The sequence below is a fragment of the Leptinotarsa decemlineata genome, unplaced genomic scaffold, assembly GCF_025532065.1.
Source record: "Leptinotarsa decemlineata unplaced genomic scaffold, Ldec_3_MD MMD2_tig00026328_RagTag_RagTag, whole genome shotgun sequence".
Taxonomy (NCBI): domain Eukaryota; kingdom Metazoa; phylum Arthropoda; class Insecta; order Coleoptera; family Chrysomelidae; genus Leptinotarsa; species Leptinotarsa decemlineata.
In genome coordinates this window covers 18,754,229-18,778,439 of record NW_027412688.1, presented here as the reverse complement: position 1 = coordinate 18,778,439, position 24,211 = coordinate 18,754,229, and the positions used below count along the sequence as shown (strand labels likewise).

The 24,211-nt window shown below is 34.2% G+C and overlaps 1 protein-coding gene across 2 annotated transcripts; it reads left to right on the top strand.

Annotated features, from left to right (window-relative positions):
- The first annotated feature begins 3,315 nt into the window (after window positions 1-3,315).
- On the top strand, window positions 3,316-22,722 carry eIF2Bbeta (eukaryotic translation initiation factor 2B subunit beta). Of its 2 annotated transcripts, XM_074182523.1 has the most exons (8): window positions 3,316-3,688; window positions 3,766-3,852; window positions 11,684-11,813; window positions 12,145-12,284; window positions 12,336-12,492; window positions 16,911-17,105; window positions 18,080-18,276; window positions 22,432-22,722. In XM_074182523.1, exons 1-8 carry the CDS (start codon window positions 3,630-3,632, stop codon window positions 22,502-22,504), a joined length of 1,038 nt encoding a protein of 345 aa, XP_074038624.1. In that variant the 5' UTR covers window positions 3,316-3,629; the 3' UTR covers window positions 22,505-22,722. The 2 variants fall into 2 exon arrangements, with proteins under 2 accessions (XP_074038624.1, XP_074038625.1); XM_074182524.1 differs by lacking the exon at window positions 3,316-3,688 and having other exon boundaries at window positions 3,766-3,888.
- The last annotated feature ends 1,489 nt before the right edge of the window (window positions 22,723-24,211 follow it).

The window sequence follows — 24,211 nt, the reverse complement described above, 5'->3', positions numbered from 1 at the left end:
TGTTTTAACCCAACTGACAAACCTTCAATAAAGGCTTGTCGTGAACTTGTTATATTACCATCCTGCCATACTTTTTTGACCGTATGTCCTTGGTTAACCCATGTCTCGTCCATGAAGTACAATTTTTTTTTGAGCTTCCGAAATTCGTCAATTTTTCTTAGATAGTTTCTTCTCCATGCTATTATTTCTTGACGTTCAATGAGAGCCATTGCACATTTGTTTATCTCGAATTTCATACCGATAGAATGCGTGTACTCTTCCACCATCCTCAAGGACTGATGTAGATCCTTCTCTCCAGAGGCATGAAGTTTAAGATCATTCATATGAAACTAATGGGTGACCTTGTGACTCTGGCTTGACCAAATGTCATGATGAAGCGAGTTCGCCAAAGTGGTATCAGTTGTTCAATGCATCTCACTATTTTGTCGGGCACCGCAAGGCATTTGAGCAAATGCAAGATGAGCTCATGCGATATTGTATCAAATGCGTTACGGTAATCGATCCAGGCCATAAAGAGGTTACGCTTATATTGTAACGATTCTTAAGTTTTACGTTACACATCTATCGATGAGCAGGTTCTCTTTACATCCAGCGACTCCTCTCTTCGAATATCTCTGCTCATATATCCGTTCGAACACTCGTCCAACTGTGGTGAGTACTTGTGTATATAAGATGCTTGTAAACAACTTATAACACGAATTCAAGCATGTTATCGGTCTGTAAATCTTAGGAATCGACAAATATCCGCTTTTGGGGATGAGAACGGCCAACCCCTCGACAAACCAATACGGAATCGGCTGTTCTCCGTCCAGATGGCCAGATGGCGGTGGGTGCTAGTTTTTTCCACCAATAAGTGTTCAGCCCATCTGGGCCTAGAGCAGCAAAGTTCTTAGAACCCACAAGATCTCTTCGAACGTCTTCCGGGGTTATCGGGTTGCGCAGTTCATTGAGCTCAGGCTGTCGAAACTCTCTGTTGAAAGCTTCGAACTACGCTAGGGCTGGAGTGTCTAAGTTGAGTGGCTGCGGGTGTTCATAGATATCCTTTCAGAATGATTCCACCTGATCAGCTGATTATCCATAACACGTAGAGGCTCTTGGAATAAGCTAGAAGGTTTCTCGCGGACCTAAGGTTTTCCGCGATACTTTTCGCTCACCTCACTAGTGACTTCTAAGCAGCCACTAGCATTCGTATTCTATCAAGACAGTGCTGTTTGGTGGTCAGCAGCACGCCTTGACTTAAAGGGTGATGAATACGTCGTAGATTGGCGGCTATTCGCCGCACTGCGGACGCAAAAGGCCTGATGGCCGCCCTGTAATCCATCACACATTGGATACGAGACGTGTGTTGTCTCGCCGACGTGATCTTAGCCTCCATCTTGTGTAAAGGCCGGTCAATCTTCCGAATTGCAAGGCCGTGATTTCGTCCTTCCGATTCGGAAAGTGATTGGACGACGCTTTACACGGCGGTGTTGATTTGACAGATTTCAGCCTCTTCTGTTAGAACACTATGAATCTCCGCATCCAAACAAGCCAGTTCTTGTGGCTTCAGGGGCCTAAAGCTGTGGAGAGCCCTGCATGTTTTGATTGACTCCACTGGTGGCATGATGCGAGTCTTCTCTCCAACCGTGTCAACGGGTGGTAGAACTATCACTTCTACCACTTCGATATCAGGCTGGGAAGGAGTTATATAGCCCGGCCTCCAAAGATAGGATACGTAATCCCTAAGATTTTGGGCGGAAAAGGCGGCATGCTCCGGATGTGTTTCACATCACAGAGCTTGCAATCTCGTCATGTACCCTCTTCGCGCGTGCTCACTACTCTCGTAGCAATGCATAAGGCAAATCATCGTTACGGGCCCCACCATCTTGCCTCTGACCCCTCCGAGCAAGTCGATGGCTAGGAACGCAAGTGTTGGGTCCACCGGGTGGTTAGCTCAGTGGACCCACGGCCGGCACCGGAGGGAGAATAGTGTTCTCCTTCCCGGGTGCGCCTGGGCTGCCGGTTCGGTTTTGCACCAGTTGCTCGGGTAAGTGGTGGCGCAACTCACCAAAAGCCAAGGGTGTTTGTGGCCTTCCCTGCTTAGCCTGTCGGAATTCTCTTTTGAAAGTTTCGAATTGCGCTAGGGCTGGAGTGTCTGAATTGAGTGTCTGTCGGAAAGCGATTGGACGACGCTATATTGCAAGGCCGTGATTTCGTCCTTCCGATTCGGAAAGTGATTGGACGACGCTTTACACGGCGGTGTTGATTTGACAGATTTCAGCGATTATTATACGTTGACAACACCTGCGTAGTAATGAACCATGAGAATACAGAACTAGACACCTTTCTGAAGCATATCAGCAACGTAAGACCTTCCATCACTTTCACAATGGAGAAGGAAATCTACAATGAATTGTCATTCCTAGACGTATTGGTGAGAAGACCAACACTAAGTGGGAAACATCTGTGTAAAGAAAACCCACTCACACGGTACCACCGTCAATCTACCAAAAGAGGAATCATCAATACTCTAGTGGATCGGGCTTTCGGACTCTGTAATACCAAGAAAGCTCTCGAGAAGTAACTAGACATCATCAAAAATTATCTTCAACGGAATGGTTACTCCAAAGTGATGGTGGAACAAACTTTTGCTGGAAGGCTGCAAGAGCCTCACAAGAAAGAGAAGCCGTCACACTCGTACTTCCCTACATCAGATGATTGTCGAAAAGGATAAGAAGAATTGAGTACAAGTATAACATCAGAACCTGTTTAAGATCCGGATATGCGATTTCAAGAATTGCATTTGCCAGATACCTTGTGAATGCGGAAATCAGTCAACTCCCGCCAGTAGCTGACAGAAGCTTCGTTGGGGGGCGAAGCGATCTTGTTCGAGGCAGAGCAGCCACCCTGAGTTTTTTCCCATATTATTTTTCATTGCAAAAAAATCATTTTTATAGAGTCCCTCCTCCTCGGGAGATCTTTGGGTATTTCATTTCACAAACATGGCCCCCTTCACGTGGTTATCTGAACCATCCTGAATATCAGCATGAATAAAGGGGGCTCCTAACTTTTTTTTAAACTCCCACACACTGAATTACTTTTCACAAGAAACGAATACAATACAAGAAAAAGTCACGTGATAGGTTATCGCATCCGCATACCTTCTTTGTAGATGGACGTTATCGGCACCACAACCACCACGGAACGACGGAACCACACCATAGTAATGTAATGGTAATGATCCGATTCTTAATATGTCAAATGCAGAGCTAGCGCGAATACAGATTACAGTACAGCCACAGAACAATTGTGGTACAGCCACAGATACTTAATCTGTGGTGCAGCTAACATGAATTTATATTTCTGACTTCTGTCACAGAATATCGGAACTGTGGTATTTATTACTCTTTGTAGTATTAGCACAGAGTGCTTAATCTGTGGTATAAGCGTATTAGCTCATGCTCTTGCGAAGCAGCTGTTACCTCTGGTTATTTTGAAAAAGAAGTTTAACCTAAAAAATTATAGAACCAAGAAGGTTAGAGAGGTTCAGAAGTTATTTTGATTTTGATGCTTTGAGTTTCTATCAGAGGAAGCTTTGATACATTGTACATATTGTATTAATTCACTACAAGCAAGAGGAAACAGGAATTATGCCAGAAAATGACAACTTATCCGACGTTATGTTGCTTATTAGCGATATAAAACACAAGTTAGTTCATTTTTTTATTAATCAAAAAGTTACCTTGAATTTACCATATTCTAATGAATATAAACCATCATTTTCAGGAAAGTTCTGAGCTCACTTGATATTGCTTTGAAAACAGAAGAGTTATTGGAGAAATTGATTTCACAAGGACAATGGAGAAGTGCAAAGTAACTAAATTCAATATTGGTTTGGTAATATGTGTAGTGAGTTATTCAATCATTTGTTTATGAGAGAATATCAATTCAATATTTGATGAATGTGGGAAACATCTTTTTGTGATTCCTGTTGCAAATCTTTTAAGAATTATTTTGGTTTGAAGATACATATTAGAAAAATAGTAGCAAAATTCCTGTTCCTAAAACCATCGATGTGTCAAAGAATAAAAAAAGGTTGCATACCCTCCCTCAAGAGTCTGACTGCTTTGAAACGTAGTTCTATCATTTCTAAGAGGATACCGAAGGCTGCCAGATTTCTACTTCGATCCTTTCGAATACCATCGATGAATGTATCAAATACAGTTCCATCTAATCCTGGGAGGAACTTATTTTATTTAGTTTACCAAAATTCCATATGATAGTAGCAAACGCAAAATATTTCTAGCAAGTATCATAAAAAAAAATTTGAATCAAACAACATTTGAACCTACTGAAACTGAATTTATCAAGAAATCTGAAAATCCGGAGTCTATCCTAATCAAGATGGTGATCAATAAAGTGTCAAATGGAGATCTTTCAGGAGCTGTGAAAATTATATGTTCTGATGACAAACTTCCAAATTTTAACATGTAAACCTTTCGTGTACTCCAGTACCTTTCTTCAGTCAAAAACCCGAATTTATTTCCAACTCCTTTCAATTAGTTCTTTAGTAGTGAATGAGAATGAAGTTCGTTAAGCAATTAAGTACTTTTTGTACTAGTTCTTCTGGAGGTTTGGATGCTTTGAGGCCATCTCATCTGCAGGACTTGAGTTATATTGATAGTTTTACTGCATCGAAGATTTTATCATCGCTAACAGCCCCTTGTAATGTTCTGCTCTCAGGTACTGTGAGCGATGAAATTTGTCCTATTTTATTTGATGCTTCATTATATTCTTTAAAAAAAAAGACGGTGGAATCAGACAGATTGTCGTTGGCAATGTATTTCTGTGTTTAGTTGCAAAACGGGCTTCATTCAAGCTGAAGGGAAAACTAAAAAAAATGTTTTCCGTCCATTACAACAGAATGAATAAGAATATAGTATTAGTACCAGTGATCGTAAGCTGCAAATACTAAAAACCACAGTTCAAAGTCAACCTCTGAATAAAAATCAGTTCTGAACCAGGAAAATAGGTAACATTAAATTCCTTCGATATAGGAGATATATAGACAAGGTTATTTAAATTTGAGTCTATGCATGAAGATATTGTAAACGATAAGAGATGAAGTAGGTTAAATTATAGCAAAGTTATGGCAACGTGTATAGCTAGTTAGAGAAATCACTTAACTGCTAGTCCGCTTTATTATATAGTAAGCAAGTATCCTATAGGATCTATGATGTAGATATATCGTATCACTGAGCTCAAATCATAAGTTTGTTACTATAAAATTAAAATAAACCGAAATAAAATGAAAAATTACTAACCTGGTAAGAAAATTCAAACTCAATGTATGAATTCAAAACATACTAAAACAAAAGATAGAATATTACAAGATGTTGAAATCGCATGTTGTAACTTCTTATCTCATTTCAAATGATATTTTGAAATAGCTTTTCCAAAACAAAAAATAGAATTATAGAATAACACACTATAGTCTATTTCAAAAGAGTGTAGAGTAATAAATCATGAAGTGTCATAAAATTTGCCTGAATTTCGTTGTCCTCCATGGGCGTAGGCAAATCTTAGGATTATTAAACTTAATAATTAAAGTAAATTAAAAATTACAGACATAGATAATAATAAAAGGCCATTTTTGGGAAGTAATTTGGTCTAAAACTAAGTACCTACATGTATTTAGGTAAGTAAAATTTCTTAAAAAAAGATTAAGATTAATTTTAGTGGTTCTTGTAAACTTATTTAATATGCAATTTGGGTTCATATACTTGAGCATGATTTCTCAAAAAAGGGTTAACACTTAGTTCCGAGGTGCCATGTCATTATAATAATCCCTTTTTGACCCTGCCCACCAATCATGCAATACCTGTTAAACCCAGGTAATTAAGAAAAAGGGTTTAAATATATTGTAATGGTGTCTTAAACATTCGAGTTATAATAGTAATTGTTACTACACCAATTAAATGTACAGTGATATTGTGATATAGAAATAGTGAAAAAGTTATAAAATGGGGACATTTACTCCAAAGAAAAGAAGTGTAAAAAATTCTCCGCTATCTGTTTGCGAAAAAGTTATAATTTTAAATGTATATGATTGCATAAAACACGATCACCCTAGTTTGTCTGTGCAAGAAAGTGTTGAGCGATGTGCCCGAATGACTGGAATTGGACAGTCCACGATTTTTAAATTATTGCGAGAAAGAAAGATATCAGGCCAGGTAAGTCCATGCAAGAGAAAATCAGGAAGACCAATAAAAATCTTAGATGAAGACACCAAATGTGACATTCGAAGAAAAGTTCATTCGTTTTATTTTAAAAAGGAAATACCCACTCTTGAAAAAATATTTATCGAGATAAGCCAAGATAACGATATTCCTTTGATATCCAGAAAACTTTTATGGAAAACTTTAAAAAGTATGAATTTTGCCTGGGAAAAGCACAGTCGAAAGGCACTATTACTGGAAAGTGATGAAACTGTTTGCTGGAGACGAAAATATTTGACAACTATAAAGCAGTACCGCAGAGAGCAAAAGAAAATTTTTTATCTTGATGAGACGTGGATAAACGAAGGTTATATAGTCAAAAAAATGTGGCAAGATAAAAATATAACAAGTTCTCGCCAAGCTTTCATAGAAGGCCTTTCGACGGGTATTAAAGTGCCTTCGGGAAAAGGGAAGAGGCTTATAATTGCTCACATTGGAAGCGAAGACGGATTTTTAAAAGAAGGTTTGTTAAGCTTTGAGTCGTGCCGGACGGGAGATTATCATGAGGACATGAATTCGGATGTCTTCGAAGACTACTTCGGGGAAATGTTAAAATTTCTTTCAGCTGATTCGGTCGTGGTTATGGATAATGCAAGCTACCATTCAAGGCGCTTAGAGAAGGTACCAACTTCAGCTTGGAGAAAGCAAGAAATTATTAACTGGCTGTCAAATAAAGGTATTCAGTTTGAGACGAATTCAGTAAAGAAGGAACTACTAGCCATAGTAAAACAACATAAATCTCGCTTCATGAAATATGCCGTAGAAGATGTAGCAGAAAAGTATAAAGTAACTGTGCTGCGCCTACCGCCATATCATTGCGAATTAAATCCTATAGAACTTATATGGGCACAAGTTAAAGGATATGTTGCAAGGCACAATACCACATTTAAAATGAAAGATGTCAAGGTATTGTTTGATCAAGCCATTATGGAAATCACATCAGAAAACTGGCAAAAAGCAATCCAGCATGTTTTAAAAGAGGAAGATAAAATGTGGGAACTGGACAACTTGGTCGATCAGGTGGTTGACCCTATAATTATAACACCAGGGGATGATGACAGTTCTTCGGATGAAGACTATACTGATGTAGAATAATTTAATTGAATTGTAAATATACTGTAGCGGGATAAGCAATCTGGACAGAGACCAGTGTATCAGTGACAGTGACACTTTTGCTTAGGTTAGGGTTTAGAATTAAGGGTAGTCTGAATAATTATTTTCTCGGAAGGTTCTCGAGAATTGTACCTAGTAATCTCTAGAACATTCAATTAGGGTATAAATAGAGTGTTGTTAAACGTTAAGGGAAGTTCACAGTTTTAGTATTGTTCAAGTGTCAAATTGTAATAACGTATCCAGTAAAGTTCTTGTCGTTTTTGTGAATAAATTGATTTAAAGTCCCCACAAGTGTTTCAATACGTAAAGTTCGTTCGTGTGTGTTTGTGAGTATTTCCCGATTTCGGTTCGTATATATTTTATTGTTACATTTTATATTTTTTTAATAACACTGTTCTGCTGTATTAAATTTTTATTTCCTTTAATATAATTTTTATGAATGCATATTCTTTTGGCAATTATCCCACTAGCGCGCCTCTGGCTCAGTATTTATCCGTCGATAACAATGGACAAATCCCTTAAAACAGGGTGATACCTACCTGCTCTTTATGAAACGACATAATTTTGCAATGCGGACTAGGGAAGTGACAGAATTTATTGACGGATCACCCTGTAGCGCTTTTGAATACTTAATGAGATTTTATTACTCTACACTCTTTTGAAATAGACTATAACAGATAAAATTCCATTTTCTAGAAACCTACGTCGACGATTTGAAAATTTAAAACATTTTACTTGGTCGAGGAAAAGTGCTAGAAACTGTTGTCTGGATAAAAAAGATGAACAAATGAAGTGAAAATATACCACTTTAACATGATTATTTATTCATTAATTTACCGCATTACCAATTTTCTCCAATGAAGTGAAAATATACCACTTTAACATAATTATTTATTTATTAATTTATGGCATTGCCTATTTTTCTCCAAAATAATGAACAAATTTACACATTTCCTGTCACAATGATCTATAACTGTCAGCTAGATATAAGGAAGAAATATTTAAAAAGCAAAAATTAGATAATCAAAGTATTTTGAATGATTCTAAAGAATAATTGAAACATTCTTAATCTTAATTGTATGTGTTGGCAAGCTATAGTTGGTGCTTTGAAGATTTCTATATTTCTTGTTCTCTTAGGTTTCACATTTAAAGTTATTACTTCAAATAGATCCGGGAAATTAATGCTACCATTGATTTTTTGTTGAATTATTGTAACATCTTATTCTAATCTTCTATGAACCAGTTATTTATAATTATAGTTATATTCACCAATATGATATCCCAGTTTATATGCAGAGTACCTTAAAACTTGTTTTCAACACATATCAATATCCATATTATATGGAGTTATATTCGATTATTGATGTTACAATTGAACAATATATGATTTTCAAGGAAGAAACCGATATTTCCTATTTCCTTTGGAGATCTAAGAGTGAAACCTGAACTTTTTTTTGCTCTAGAAGTGACAGTTACAATAAGGGATTTGAATGACATTTTAATTTTTGGATCAAGAGTGATTCCTAAATCTTTGATTGTATTTGTTTCCGGTTCTGATTTCTTGATTTTATATAGACGATTTATAGGATTTTTGTTTAGGGAAAAAGTAAACTCATGACATTTGTCTATATTAAATTGAAATAAGTTCATATCACACCAGCAAACAAAGTTGAATACATATAACTTTGTATGCTTATAACAAATCAAAAATCTGTGGAACTTGGTAAAAATAAAATAATACTAATAAGCCCTGAAAAGGAAAATCCAACCTTAATTTGTAAAAGGGGAAAATTTTTGACAAACAGGAAATTGCAAATCTGTTTGAAATTTACTTTTCAACAGTCAAAATAATGACTCTAATATCAAGCACTTCACCTTGGGTATTAAAAATAAATACTCTGCTGAAATCGATAAGACCGCGTCTTTACTATTGAAAGACTGATGAAATCTCAAGTGAATTGGCTACTCTTGTGAATCCATCACTAACGCAAGGCTGCTTTCCATAGGAACAAAATATTTCAAAAACTTACCTGCTTTTTAGGAGTCATAGAAACATGACAATATTGATAGAAATAAACTTCACCACATACGTTTTGAGAAATGGAATTGGAGGTAATGTGCTTCGAGATCCCATTTAATCTTTAATTTTTTTTTTTCATGACTGGCAGACCACTATAAGTTGACATACTTTGGTGAACCCCCCAAAGAAAGGCTTGGATGAGGTTCACAAAACAAATTTAATATGGATTTTCATCTAGTATCGGCCAGTTCTATTCAATTGATAATTTAAAGAATTTTGAGAATAATAAAGATACAACTTCAGTGTCGGTTAGATCAAGAGTATCTAAGTTGTGATTCTTGACCAAAACTATATTGGCCAGACGGGAAGAATTTTTTCCCAAATTATGAAAGAGCACAGGAATCGTTTTTTGAATTAGATTTAAGAATTGATAACATTCGTTGAACGAAAAAAAAAATTAGATTAATCTCCACCATTAAGTTAATATTTAAACTCAGGTTATTTTATTTCATTACATGTTCATTCAATTGAGTTTGTAAAACTCTTTTTCTAATTCTTTAAATTCGTAATTAGTTTGTACTTAAATTCATTAAGTAATTATATATATATATCAAATACATACAGGAATATTCAAATTCGTTTCTGTATATGGGGATCTCGTAAACGATAAGAGATAGAGTGTCGATTAAATTGTGGCAAAGTTGCGTATTTTAGAGACCTATTCAATGATGTGAAATAATCTAATATAGCTCTTTTGGTTCTGGAGATATACAGAAAAAAATAAAACATCCCAAAATATTTTCTTGCCTATATCTTCTTTATTCGCAGACATATTGAAAATCTGCTATTGGCACTTGATGTGAGCTATCAGAATATGTTCATGAATCTTTTATATAGGGTGTCGTCTGACTTGGGTTACCCCCATCTTTGAATTTTTAAATACGGACCTGTATTTTTTGTTGTAGTTTTTGGATCGTAGACGTGTTATGAGAGGCAAGGATGAGGTGTTTTCACCTGTACTTTAGCATATCATATGCACCTCTGCAGAATATATTTATCAATTTGACTCCCACCCCGGAGTATGTGTTTGTGAAGTAGTTTCCAGACTTCGTCTGTAGGTGGCGCAGTGGTACATCCTATTAAATCAACTGTAGATAGAGCTTATGACTAGTTGGAAGTAATTTCGTTTGTTCCGGAAACTCGATATAACATCTCGAATTATTTATCTCTTCCAACTACCTACACCGTTGATTTTGGTAAATGCCTGCCGAAAACCAACTATTTCCCAGCTAATATCACGTTGGATATTGAATAATATCGAACAGGCATTTATGCAAGATACCTCACAGAGGTTACTCTAGCAGATGTTTCTCGTTCATCCAGTAGCAGGACCATGCTGGAATTTTTCGAGTAGATCACCTATGGACCGGTTTCGAGGTATTACCTTTCGTCAATGCAGGAACGATTCGACCTTAACAGCAAAGTGCCTGAAACTCGATTAATTCCATCGCGGCTCAACTGCATGTATCAAACGTTTATCTAAGGGAAAGATCGTTAACTAGTAACAGCTCCATCTCGTGTACGAAGCATCATATCACATCTCCCACTTTAACAAAGATCAAAACGTGTCTGAAGGCTGTCTTGAGGAGAGATACATAGGTACGCACTGGAAAATAAATATGCGGCTTTGTTCACGAGATGGAGCTGTTACTAGTTAACAATCTTTCTCAGACGAAGGTTCCATACATGCAGTTAAGCTGTGTTGAAGTTAATCGAGTCCCAGGCACTTTACAATTTGGGTTGGCTCTTTCCTGCACTGATGAGAGGTAATACCTCGAAACAGGTCTGTAGGTGATGTACTCCAATAATTTCAGCATGGTCCTGCTGCTGGATAAACGAGAAACATCTGTGAAAGTAACCTCTGTGAGGTATCTTGCATAAATGTCTGTCGAATATAATTCAATATCCAACGTGGTATTAGCCGGGAAAGTAGTTGTTTTCCGGCAGGCATTTACAAGAATCTACGGTATAGGTAGTTTCTGTTTAAAAAAATTTGTTTAAAATCTGTTTTTCCATTAATCAGCTGTCGCCCCCATATGAACGACAACTCTCAGAAGTTGAGAAACTTGTGCGAGATAAGGAATAATGAGGTCTTACCTTTTAACGTGTGATTCCTAACACAAGAGAGATGAATATTTCAAGATTTTATTTCGAAATATTTATTTTCTAGTTATTTGTATCAGTTAATGGAATATATTTTATTGTCTTTTAATGAAGTTTTTAATTTTTCAAGGGAACTAATGACTCTTGTCAAGACAAGAATTAAGCTCATCAGGGATGAGTTACCTCAAGAATCCACAGCTACCAATATAATGAGGCATATTCTGAAAGTTATAAGGGAAGAGTACGAGTCTGCAGCAAAGGTACTTATCTGATCGATATACAATTGATTCTAGTTGTTTTAAAATCAGTTATATATTTCAATACAATGGATTTACCAATTCTGAGTTTAACTTTTCATTGTAATATTTTTTGAGAATATCTGTATTTTCTGAAACACTGTTATTTCACTAGTTTATTAAACAATACCATTTGGATTAACTAGATATTATCAAGAGCTGGCTTTTAAATTTGTAAGATCCAATATTATAAAGAAATCATTGAGGTTTTACGATCGATTTATGGAATTCAGATGTCACCTACTTCAGGATTCACTGAAATGATTGGATATCACCCATTTAATTTTTATTTCAGAAAAAAGGTGACGACCAATCTCTCCACCAGTTAGTTACTGCACATCCTGATGATTTACCAGACTACTCAGATTCGGTAACTACTTTAAAAACTAGTTTGTTGGATCACTTTACCGAATATAGGATTGAGTTAGAATCAAGGTTCTTGTGAGTTTATTAAAATTGAAGTGATTGTTAACCTTTTTATTGTAGCGCTGAAAATATAGCAGCCCAAGCGTCAGAACACATTCATATGGACGAAATCATTTTAACAGTTGGGAAGTCTAACATTGTGGAAAAATTTTTGAAGTCAGCTGCTAAAGATAGAGAATTCACTGTAATGGTAGTGGAAGCCGCACCTTGTTACAGTGTAAGTTGTTTATGGACATGTTAATTTTTATAATATTATATTCATTACCCTTTAACTTCTTGAGGAAGTTAGGCAATTTCTAAAAAAATTGGGATTATCAAAAACCAAACAGAAAAAATGAAAAGCTGAAAAAAATTACCAGATACTTTATTTTTGATGTGAACTCTCTGGCACAATATTCAATTTATACAGGTTAATCGAAACATACAGTGCATTTGGAATATATACCTGTTGTATATTTTGATCTGTGCTATATTAAAGGAGGATATTCTTCAAACAATTCTATGCTATGTAATAAAGGTTGGTACTTATGATGAAATTATAACCACCTTTTTTCACAATGCAAAAAAACTATTAAAGTACTTTGCTCATAACACAAATCTGAAGACATTTTTTTATATGTCATATGTTAAGTCACAAATCTATAGTTATCTGGCAATACAAAAATACTTTGTTGGTACTTACTGACCTAAAGAATATTTTTTTTGTTAAAAAAAAACAAACAATGTATGTTTATAATATTTTATGGATGTTTTAATGGGCATTACATATTATTCATTTATTTATTTATTTCATACGCTATTCTACAGGATGAACCCAATTACAGAATAGGGAGAAACAGTGGCATTTACAAATATGAACTTACGTAATATTATTTGTGAATCTATATTAAAAAAAAATAAAAACAGAACTGTCAGCTAAGAAATGTCTTTTGATTTGTATAATCTGGCAGTTGAAGACTTCCGTTGTCATTCCACTACATAAAGGTGGTGATTTAGATAATCCCTCCAATCTGCGTCCTATTTCCTTAATACCGACTTTATCAAAAATTATTGAGAAATTAGTCAAAGTACGTTTAGATGAATTCTTAAAACAGCACTGTATTATAAGCAAAAACCAGTTTGGGTTTCAAGAGGAAAAAGAGACAAATGATGCTATCTTCCCTTTTTTATATGAAATTTACTCTGAAATGAATGCTGGTGAAGTAGCCGCTGCAATTTTTTGCGATATTTCAAAGGCGTTTGATTGCGTTAATCATAAAATTTTATTAAAAAAACTTCATAAATATGGATGTAGAGGTATAACGAACACTTGGTTTGAATCGTACCTTTCAGGTCGGAGTCAAATGGTGAGGACAACGGAACTCTCGGAGAACAGGGCCATTGAATCTGGTGTACCACAGGGTTCTGTGTTAGGCCTATTCTGTTTCTGTTATATATGAATGACATATCTATGATTAACATATCTGGTAGTTTCACTTGAAGAAGGTGAAGAGCTGGTGCGATGCAAATTTACTTTCTCTAAATGCATCCAAAACGAATATAATATCATTCCAATGTTCGCTTGATGACATTTCAGTAGACGCTGACGTATTACAAAATAAATTAAACACAAAGTTTCTCGGTGTATTCATTGATAATAGGCTGAAATGTGATGAGCATCTTAAACAACTGAAGAGTAAGATCTCCTCAGGATGTTATGCAGTTAGAGTGGTTTCAAATGAGTTGGGTTTCCATGTCGCAAAGACCGTTTACCATGCACTTGTTGAATCTCGACTACGTTATGGAATACCTTTTTGGGGAGCATGCAACTCATCCCTCCTCTCTTCTGTATTGATATTACAGAAGAGGGCACTAAGATGTTTCTGTAAAGTTAAACCCAGAGAATCGTGCAGGAATTTGTTCACTGTCAATAAAATGTTAACAGTCATCGCACTTTTTATCTTGGAGACAGTTTGCCTTATTTATAAACATAAATCAAAGTTCAATCTTGCTTCTACTCCTTATGCTACTCGCAATAGCAATTATACCTTTAGACTTCCCATCCCAACTTCAAATTTAATCAAGGATTCCATATACTACAATGGTGGTAAATTGTTCAATCATTTACCATTAGAAATGAGATCTGCAAGCAACGTTCATTTCAAAAAGGCGGTGAAGAACCTATTTGTGGATAGACCCTATTATAGTTTGGAAGAGTATTTTAGCGAATCCTTTTAATAATATATTACTAATATTTTTACTACTATTGTACTATCACTTTATACATGGTGGTATTTTATCTATACATTTTTAGAACTTTTTTTTATATTTACATTAATTCATTTTTGGAACTTTTTTATATTTACATTTATACTTTTTTAGTACTTTTTTTATATTTCTTGGACTTTGTCAATAAGATGCAAATCTTCGGACAATAAAGTATATTTTGATTTGATTTGATGTGATTTGATATATCTAGGACATGACTAACAGAATTAGAGGTATTCTCCACATTGTATAAATTGGAGATTTTTTCATTATATTTGTACGCGGAGTGTTGAGATAAAATGTGACACTATTCCTAGATGAGCATCTAGGAACCCAAAAATTCAACATATGTAACAATTGAGAGCAGGTAATTATATTGTTTATGACCTTGAATAAAAAAAAGAAATGAAAAATATTTACGCCCTACCTCGAGACTACAAAAATTGTGAGTTTCAAGCAATTCATAATAGGGTATTCCTACAGTAGGATATGTGCCTTCAAGTTTAAAAGACATATATTTTAGGAAGCTCCTCTGTAGGGCTTCTAGTTGATTTATATGACCCTGATAGTCGGGACTCCACACAACAAATGCATATTCCAGCCTAGATTGAACAAAAGTGACATAAAGAAGTTTCAATGTTGAAGCTTTTTCGCAGGTGAAGCTTGATACCGGAGAGAAAAAGAACTACCTCAACAGTTATAATGCTTATATCGATACCTTTTCGCCATAACATCGTGTGTCTCGTTTAGTAAATTTTACAGTACGGCAGTTTTTTCAATAATTATGTTTAGAAATGGCCGTTTGAAGTGAAAATTGGCATCTGGACGTATTATGATGAGTTTTTGATGAAATGTAATGCCTTTTTTTTAAATGATTTCAAATTTTTTGTAGTGTAACTTACAATACTTTGCCTACATCAAAAATAAGTTCTCATTGTAATTTTATTGTAAGTCCAGCACTTACCATAATTTTGGTAAATTTAAAAATAATTTCACTTTGTGATATTTATCTTCAGTTCAGCACTTATGTTAAAAATTATTTATCTACGCCCGTGATAAGAATACCAAATAATCATACTTTTAAGGTTATTTATTTGTGAAAAAATATAAAATAGGCACATTACTGAACTATCTTTGGTCATGAAGTAATAACATTTTATAAGTGAGTCGCACATTTTGTACCATGTGAATTGCACCTTACAATGTTTTGGAGACCATGCGATGTTTTAGGAAATACAAATTAGATATTTGTTTACATTTTTATATGACTTATGTTACCTTTAAATCGATTCTTTCTTTAGAACTATGCTATTCTACTTTACGATAATTTGCTGGAATGGGCCTGTGGACTTGGTAGTTACGATAGTTCAATAAATCCATTTTCCCTAAATTTGTCACATGATGTTATGGCAAAAAGGTATTAATATGCTGTGACATAACATTGACTAATAAAAAATGGTTTTCTGTTTATAATTGTAAAACTTTTTTGATTCGTTTTTAACTTTTGTGGAGAAAAGATATTTCACTTTTCTTATGAAGCGTTCTGTCGAATCCGTTTTATTAAATCGTAGTAATCGATCTAAAAATGTTTGTTTATTGGCTCAAATCAATCAGGCCAGTTTCTGAACTAGAGGATGTTGAATACAATACATGCCCACTTTTCTCTTAGTCGCATTTTTTTACTCACGTATATATTGTCATGAAGATTCTCTACAGTTACAGGGTGGTCTTCTAAAACCAAAGAAAAATGGGAAATAATTACCAAATATGTTTGTAATCCAATTATATCCAATTTACTCAGGTTAATCCAATGAGTAGTTTCTACCCTAAAAAGATACCATTTTCAGAGATGGTATACTTTGTGTAATAATGACTAGTATTGTCATATTTGTAGTAAATGATTGCTAACTGTTAAGTATCATTTTATTCATTTCCTAGATATTTTGTGTTTTAAAAACAAGTAAAAAAATTTACATATAATTTTTTCAAATTCACAACTCGAAAAGAACTTATAGCAGAAAGCTTATATCAAGAATACAGGCTTTCAGGGCCGGAGTCACAATTAGATAGACTGTGGTCCAATGAAATTTGTAGTAACAAATGTTTCTTCAGCTACTGTAGCAGACATCATCAGTGGAATATGCGTTGACTGCGAGGACAAAGGTTGTATTTTGAGACTTTGAGATACAACCTTTAGATTTTCAGAACTGATCATTATCCCAGCAACTGCCAGTTTCTCATTTCCTTGGAGCCTTTCTGAACGTCAATTTTTCTTCTTTTTTGTTGAAGGAGTTTGCTGAAGTTTGATAAAACTAATAGTAAAAAAATTTATGAAGACTCATGCCAGATGATTCTTTCATTTATGAAGTTTTTTAAATTTTTTTTCAGGGGCACATGTTGGTGTCAAATCTACTTAAAAGTAAAATAAAAGCAAAACTAATACCAGATGCCGCTGTCTTTGCAATGATGTCCAAAGTGAATAAGGTCATCATTGGCACTCACACTGTCTTAGCTGATGGCGGTTTGAGAACAGCAAGTGGAATACATACAGTTGCATTAGCTGCTAAACATTACTCTGTTCCAGTGAGTGCCTTGAAGAAATTTATGTTTTCATTTATTCACATTTTTCTTTGAATACTAAATGACATATATCTATTTGGAATTTAATTTTAATGCAATTCTAACACGACAAAGATATGGTGTGGAATCTCTCCTATGATACAAACTTTCCTTATTACTTCATTACATATAATATGACTTTGTTTACAACTTCCTATAAAGTCGTATCCTGATAAGTTTAATAGATATTCATTTAAATATTTTTTGAACATGGGAATCTATTTATGACTTGTATATTGCTGAAAGGATATACACATCTAATTGAAAGCATGGGAGTAATGTCCTTGACCTTACCAGTATTTTGATATGTCCCAGTACTTATGTGAAAGGGATGACTCAGTTGCACTTGAATAGGGTATGTCATAATTTTATGATCAATGTAATGAGGTTTTATGGTCAAGCTATTGAATACGCAACCCAATGGTTATTGGTTCAATTCCGGCTGTGAGTGGTGGCTTTAAGTCCATTGCCTACCCATACTAGGAATCATATTTTAAAAAAGCAAGCAGTTTGACTGCGAATTTCAGTTTCATAAGGTATTTGAAGTGACAATATTTCAATAATGAGATAATCAATAAACAGTGGTTTATATAGAGGGGGTCATAGTCTACCACTGAAATTTCACCACTACCATGAAGTTTACCTCTAACAGTAAGTAAATAATGTGAAAAATACAGTTTAAATATAGTTATATACGTGGATTACAAATGGGTTAGATCCCTACTGTTTCCCCGACATATAATGTTTTTTGGTAAGTTTAAATGTGACCTCCCTAAACTAGGTTGCCCTCGCCGAAACAAGATTCTATATATGTCAATGTCAATAAATGAAGTTTCCTATGTATCAATCTTCTCATATGCTTGTGCTATAAACCAAATTGGTTAGTTTGATTGACACTGATTTCGCCAGCACTATTAATGTTAAATTAACTTTTATAGGTTATGGTTCTGTCACATATGTACAAATTCACACCATTATATGTGGGTTCTCAATATCATGAAGCTTTGAATGTGTGTGCCTCTCCAGCGGAAGTTCTACCTTTTTCATTTGGAAAATGTTTGAATTTTGTTCAAGTTTACAATCCAATTTTTGATTATGTACCACCTGAACTTGTTACTCTCTTCATTAGTCATCAGTAAGTATATAGCAATAAGTTCCGTTTTTGATTTGATTTCAAGTGACGGTTATAAAACAAAATCCCGTAAACATGTGTTCTACAAAAACACACCCATCCTAGAAAATATAACAAAAAATTCAGAATTTCCCGAATTTTTGTAGGTAAATCCTTTTTTTGTTTCTATTTATCGAACTCTTTGCCCCAATTCATTGAGAACAAGAGGAGATGACTAAAACTGTTTTATGCCACCAAGGACAACTATTTGTTCAAGTTAGACTTTCATTCCATCATTTACGACAAACACTCACATATTGAAAAAAATTTAAAGTTAGTGAATGACAAGGAGATGGGCATTCTAGGGTAATCTTATGAAAAGTTTAAAAAGTATTTAGGTAAAATGAATGTGTAACTAAGGATATTGTTTCTCATACATTACATTTCACTTTGTGTGATGGTGTATCTACCCTTGGTTAATGTATATTTGTATCAGTCACTTTATTCTGTATGTGATTTTCACTGTAATGGGGTTTATCCAGTAAATAAATAAATATTCAATGTATTTATACACTTCATGGTTTATTAATCTAATAATGATATTGACAGTATTAATAATGATAATAATAATAATAAGTAACAAGTATCATACCGGCTTGCCACACTAAGGCAGAAATCTCAGCCGGACAGATGCAGAAGGTTGTCATTTTTGGCTCACTGCGCTTGCTCAGGGCACATGATTCTTGGACCCAATGACCACTTACCCCACAGTGTGGGGAGTGGTCGTTGGTTGATAATGCTGGCGCGCCCTTCCCAATGTATCGGGGCTTCGGGGGATAGGGCCTGAACAGCGCAAACTACGGTTCTATTAGCAAATTTTTGTCTTCCACTGAATATAACCAAATAGTTTATGACGTAGCCGATATCTAGTCAATATCTGTTTGAAAGGTGAAATAGGCATTTATTTATCCAACAGACTCTTCTATGTTTAATGTCATCAACTGAATTGTCCATATGAAATTTCTTCAAACTGTCTTCAAACTGTTGTTTATGATTGATAAATAAGGATTTTCATACTTAATAAATAGGGATTGGAATTTCCAATGACTAATAATCTGGAACGTTCGAAAACATTTCAGATCATTGTGTAACGATCAAGAGAATTATATGATGTGGTAGCCGTCTAACCTTCCCAGAAGAAGGCCCCATTTTCACTTGAGCATTCCACAAAATTCCAGAACAATCTGAAACATTTAGGAATGTTTTAGAATATTCAGGAAATCTTGGAACAAATTGAGCAATTTCCTTCAAAATGATTCAAATCGTAAAACGAAACCACCTCAGTATCTTTCTTCTTCCCGCGTGTAGTATCAACTTCATTTTCTTGCGCGATAGTTTTCATTTTGCAGTCTGATCTTGAATGGTATGGTGTAAGAGGCAGTTATAATCCTCATCAAATACTTGAAGCAATCAAGACTGTGTGTGATAAGGTAAAGTAAGCTATCCTTAAAGAATGGAATAGTTGATTTGACTACGTTATACATATCTTCATATTTATAGCAAACCATTGACTGGATTTAATAATGAAGGTATGGGAGAGTATACCAATAAATAATAATGGTAACTCATTTGAAAGAGTTCCCATTATAAAATAAAAACAATGATAAAATCACTATGTGGTTTACCGTCATAGTCATACCTCTTTGTTTCACACATTCTTCATATTCCTCAAGCGAATAATAGGAATTCTCATCTAAAAACGATTTGATGATTCTTTTAAACAGAAAACAGAACATGGTTAGTTTTTTCTCTAGGAAGAATATACAACTTATACTTCAACGAGTTATTCGAAGATATGCTTATCTGTATCTGGTTAATCTAACATTCTGTGCTTCCCCAATCGATATCAGATTGTGTTGTCAGATTTGGCAAAGTCTTATGGATTCAAAGTTTATGATTCAAAATGAAAAGTCACGAAAGTGAGTCATGATCTTCAACTTTTTGAAAAGTGGCTTGCAAGTATCTCTATATTTGGTGTTGGCTAGGATTCTTTTACTCTCTTTTGTTGACGAAGAATACTGTGTGCAGTTGATAAGTTATCCTAGAGTAATATTCTATAGTTGAGAGATGAGTTTGGAACAGGGCGAAATATGTAGTTAAATCTCAGCGTGATATAAGTTATTTGGTCTTATTTGAAGAGAAACTGAGAACTTTGAGTTCAGGTGACTCCACCAACAGAGCTTCTCACTGGCCGTGAATCTTAACAATTTTAATTTTAAAATATAGATATATGCCATAGCTGACTTTTTTGTAGACATATGAAAGAATAACAATATGTAGTAAATTGTTTTGTTATATTTCAAAGAAATCAGGCAGTGTCTTCGATAAAAGCTCGCAGGGTAGCACTGCCCTGGCTTCTCACATATAACATACAAGTATATCAACCAATTCACACAAACAATAATAAATTACATAAATAAATCTTTCACTTGAATCACTCCATCTATTGGCGAAAACCCTATACAAATCTGTTCGGTAGTTTTTTAGTAGGTATAGAGAGATTGAGACTCATGGGAGAACTTTAGTTTATGATTTGTAGTGATGAAGCTGTCAAATAAGATCGGTCGGACCTGTCAGTATATTTTGTGAAGCTAAAATCAATTTGGTTAACGTTTTTGGAAATTTATTATAATTTTTTTTTTCATTTCTAATGAATGACATAGCCATAAGAACGTTAGCCAGTCGGGTTGACTTGGGTGCTTTGCTCCACTCAATCGACGGCTGTGTGAACCGGTGGTTCAAGCCGCGAGTCTGGACGATCGAGTTCAACTTGCTATCGTCCAACCCGTGTTAGGAATCACATGGTAACAGGTAAGACCTTGTTAGTCTTTAGCTCGCACAAGTTTCGACTTTTGAGAGTTGTCGTTCATAGGGGGCGACAGCTGGTTAACCAAGAAATAGATTTCAACAGTTTTTTTACCGTTTGTTTGAAGGTCGTTGATAATGTTTCGTGGTGTTTTTCATCAGTTCGAACTTCCATTGTCTAATATAATTGATTCCAAATCAATTTATATTATATTAGACAATGGAAGTCCGAACTGATGAAATACAGTTTCTTTTGCCATTATAATTACATTCATATCTTTTACCATTGTAATTAACTAGGGATGTTACCCATTTATAAATAAAGTATCAACTCTCCTAGGCGAACACATTAAATAATTCACTTTTAAAGGTAAATTTTCGCAGTTTTCATAGGGACCTAAAATTCAAAAATATAAAATACAGCCCATATTACTCGTTGATAATGTAGCCTTTCTAAAGTGGAATTATTATGGTTTAGTACTTTTCGAGTTTTTTCATACAAACGAACAAACAAATGTTTTCTTTTTATATTATTAGTTTAAATGAATTAGCATCTAGGTATCAACAAATGAAGTTGTTTAAATTCTTCATATAAGAAACTATATGATTAGAAACTATATTGATAAGACAATACTGGCTTATTTTGAAATGAGAAACCATCTGTGTGTAAGAGAAGGAAAAGAAAAATAGTTTTTCTACATAGAAAATGTATTCTGTACTACCTTTAAAACCAGACAATTGTAAATTCTGTACATATGCACTAAACTGTGGAATATTATTTAACACTACCATTCCTGCACCCTTATGTCAAACTAAAAATACAAATTATTGACTTGGTCCAAAATTGAACCCACAACTGTTTGATCAGTGGACCAATCAATACACATTCCACTACACCCATACATTTCAAGAATTATGAGGCACTATTCCGTAATTGTGGTGGCTTACATTTTTCATATAACAGCATATACTAGTAGAATATCAATTTCTAAAAAAAAAATGAAAAGTCAAAAGATATTGTATCTGCAGTTAATATTTCTTACTGCGGTACTATCAATATACATTTTTGCAGTCTTACTATTAAGTTGTAGTAAAATATTTAGTTTACAGTTGAAAAATGGATTTTCAACTTGATCATAGAGAAAGTATGGTGTGCTACTGTTGCGGATAACCAGTTCCACACTTGTGTGACTGCGGCACTTACATTTGCTTGTGCCACAACTTTCACACATCGTAGGAACAGGTTATTATCTGCACTTATGAAGAATATGAAGAAATTTTGATTTCACAATTAACAAGTTTTTTCTCTTTCAGGGGTGGCAATGCACCATCATATGTTTATCGCTTATTATCAGAACTTTATCACCAGGATGATTATGATGTATGATATCTGCAAAACGTTTTGCAAGTGTTCAACTTGACATCTCAAAATTGCTGGTCAATTTCTATTATGTTTGATTTGTGATTCAAATTTTTTTTGTTCGAATTGCAACCATGTTATTGAGAAAAAACATGAGTATTTTTTATAATATACATCCTTTGTACTATGACATAGTACAACCACAAGTGTTTTATTGTTCATTTCAAATATACATTTTTATCAAGTCTTTTTGTTTTTTTTTGTTAATACAGTAAGAACCCAATCTTCAGCTATAATTTCGTATAAGTTAAAATTTCACTTGTTCACATCTGCTGATTATATATATATATATATATATATATATATATATATATATATATATATATATATATATATATATATATATATTATTTGATTATGTATTAACCATAACCACAAATAAAGTTTCAATGAAGATACTTCTCCCACACAGCAGAAATGTACTTACGGCATATTCCACCGACCAAGTAGGTGGCATCAGAATTAATTATATATCAATATAGTACTGATGACGCCAACTCGCTGGAGAACATGTGAAAGTGAATGAGTTTTTTTTCTCTTTCAGCTGACTTATGAAAAAAATTATTAAATTAAGTTTCATATATTTTTGGATTGTTTTCAGCCAGCTCTACTGGTAAGTAAAGGCATTTTGAACCCATTCGATATTTTATCATAAAAATAATTCGATATATTAGCGATATCAGCCTGAAGCGTGCATTTATATTTATTTATTTATGAAGAAAAATCAATAATACAAATACAGTATTTCCAAAACTAACTTAACCTTAATAATGTATGTATAATGTATCAATGTGAAAATATAAAATTCAAATGATATAAACTTAATCATCATCCTATAGTCTATTTCAAAAGAGTGTCGAGTAATAAAATCTCATTAAGTATTCAAAAGCGCTACAGGGTGATCCGTCAATAAATTCTGTCACTTCCCTAGTCCGCATTGCAAAATTATGTCGTTTCATAAAGAGCAGGTAGGTATCACCCTGTTTTAAGGGATTTGTCCATTGTTATCGACGGATAAATACTGAGCCAGAGGCGCGCTAGTGGGATAATTGCCAAAAGAATATGCATTCATAAAAATTATATTAAAGGAAATAAAAATTTAATACAGCAGAACAGTGTTATTAAAAAAATATAAAATGTAACAATAAAATATATACGAACCGAAATCGGGAAATACTCACAAACACACACGAACGAACTTTACGTATTGAAACACTTGTGGGGACTTTGAATCAATTTATTCACAAAAACGACAAGAACTTTACTGGATACGTTATTACAATTTGACACTTGAACAATACTAAAACTGTGAACTTCCCTTAACGTTTAACAACACTCTATTTATACCCTAATTGAATGTTCTAGAGATTACTAGGTACAATTTTCGAGAACCTTCCGAGAAAATAATTATTCAGACTACCCTTAATTCTAAACCCTAACCTAAGCAAAAGTGTCACTGTCACTGTCACTGATACACTGGTCTCTGTCCAGATTGCTTATCCCGCTACAGTATATTTACAATTCAATTAAATTATTCTACATCAGTATAGTCTTCATCCGAAGAACTGTCATCATCCCCTGGTGTTATAATTATAGGGTCAACCACCTGATCGACCAAGTTGTCCAGTTCCCACATTTTATCTTCCTCTTTTAAAACATGCTGGATTGCTTTTT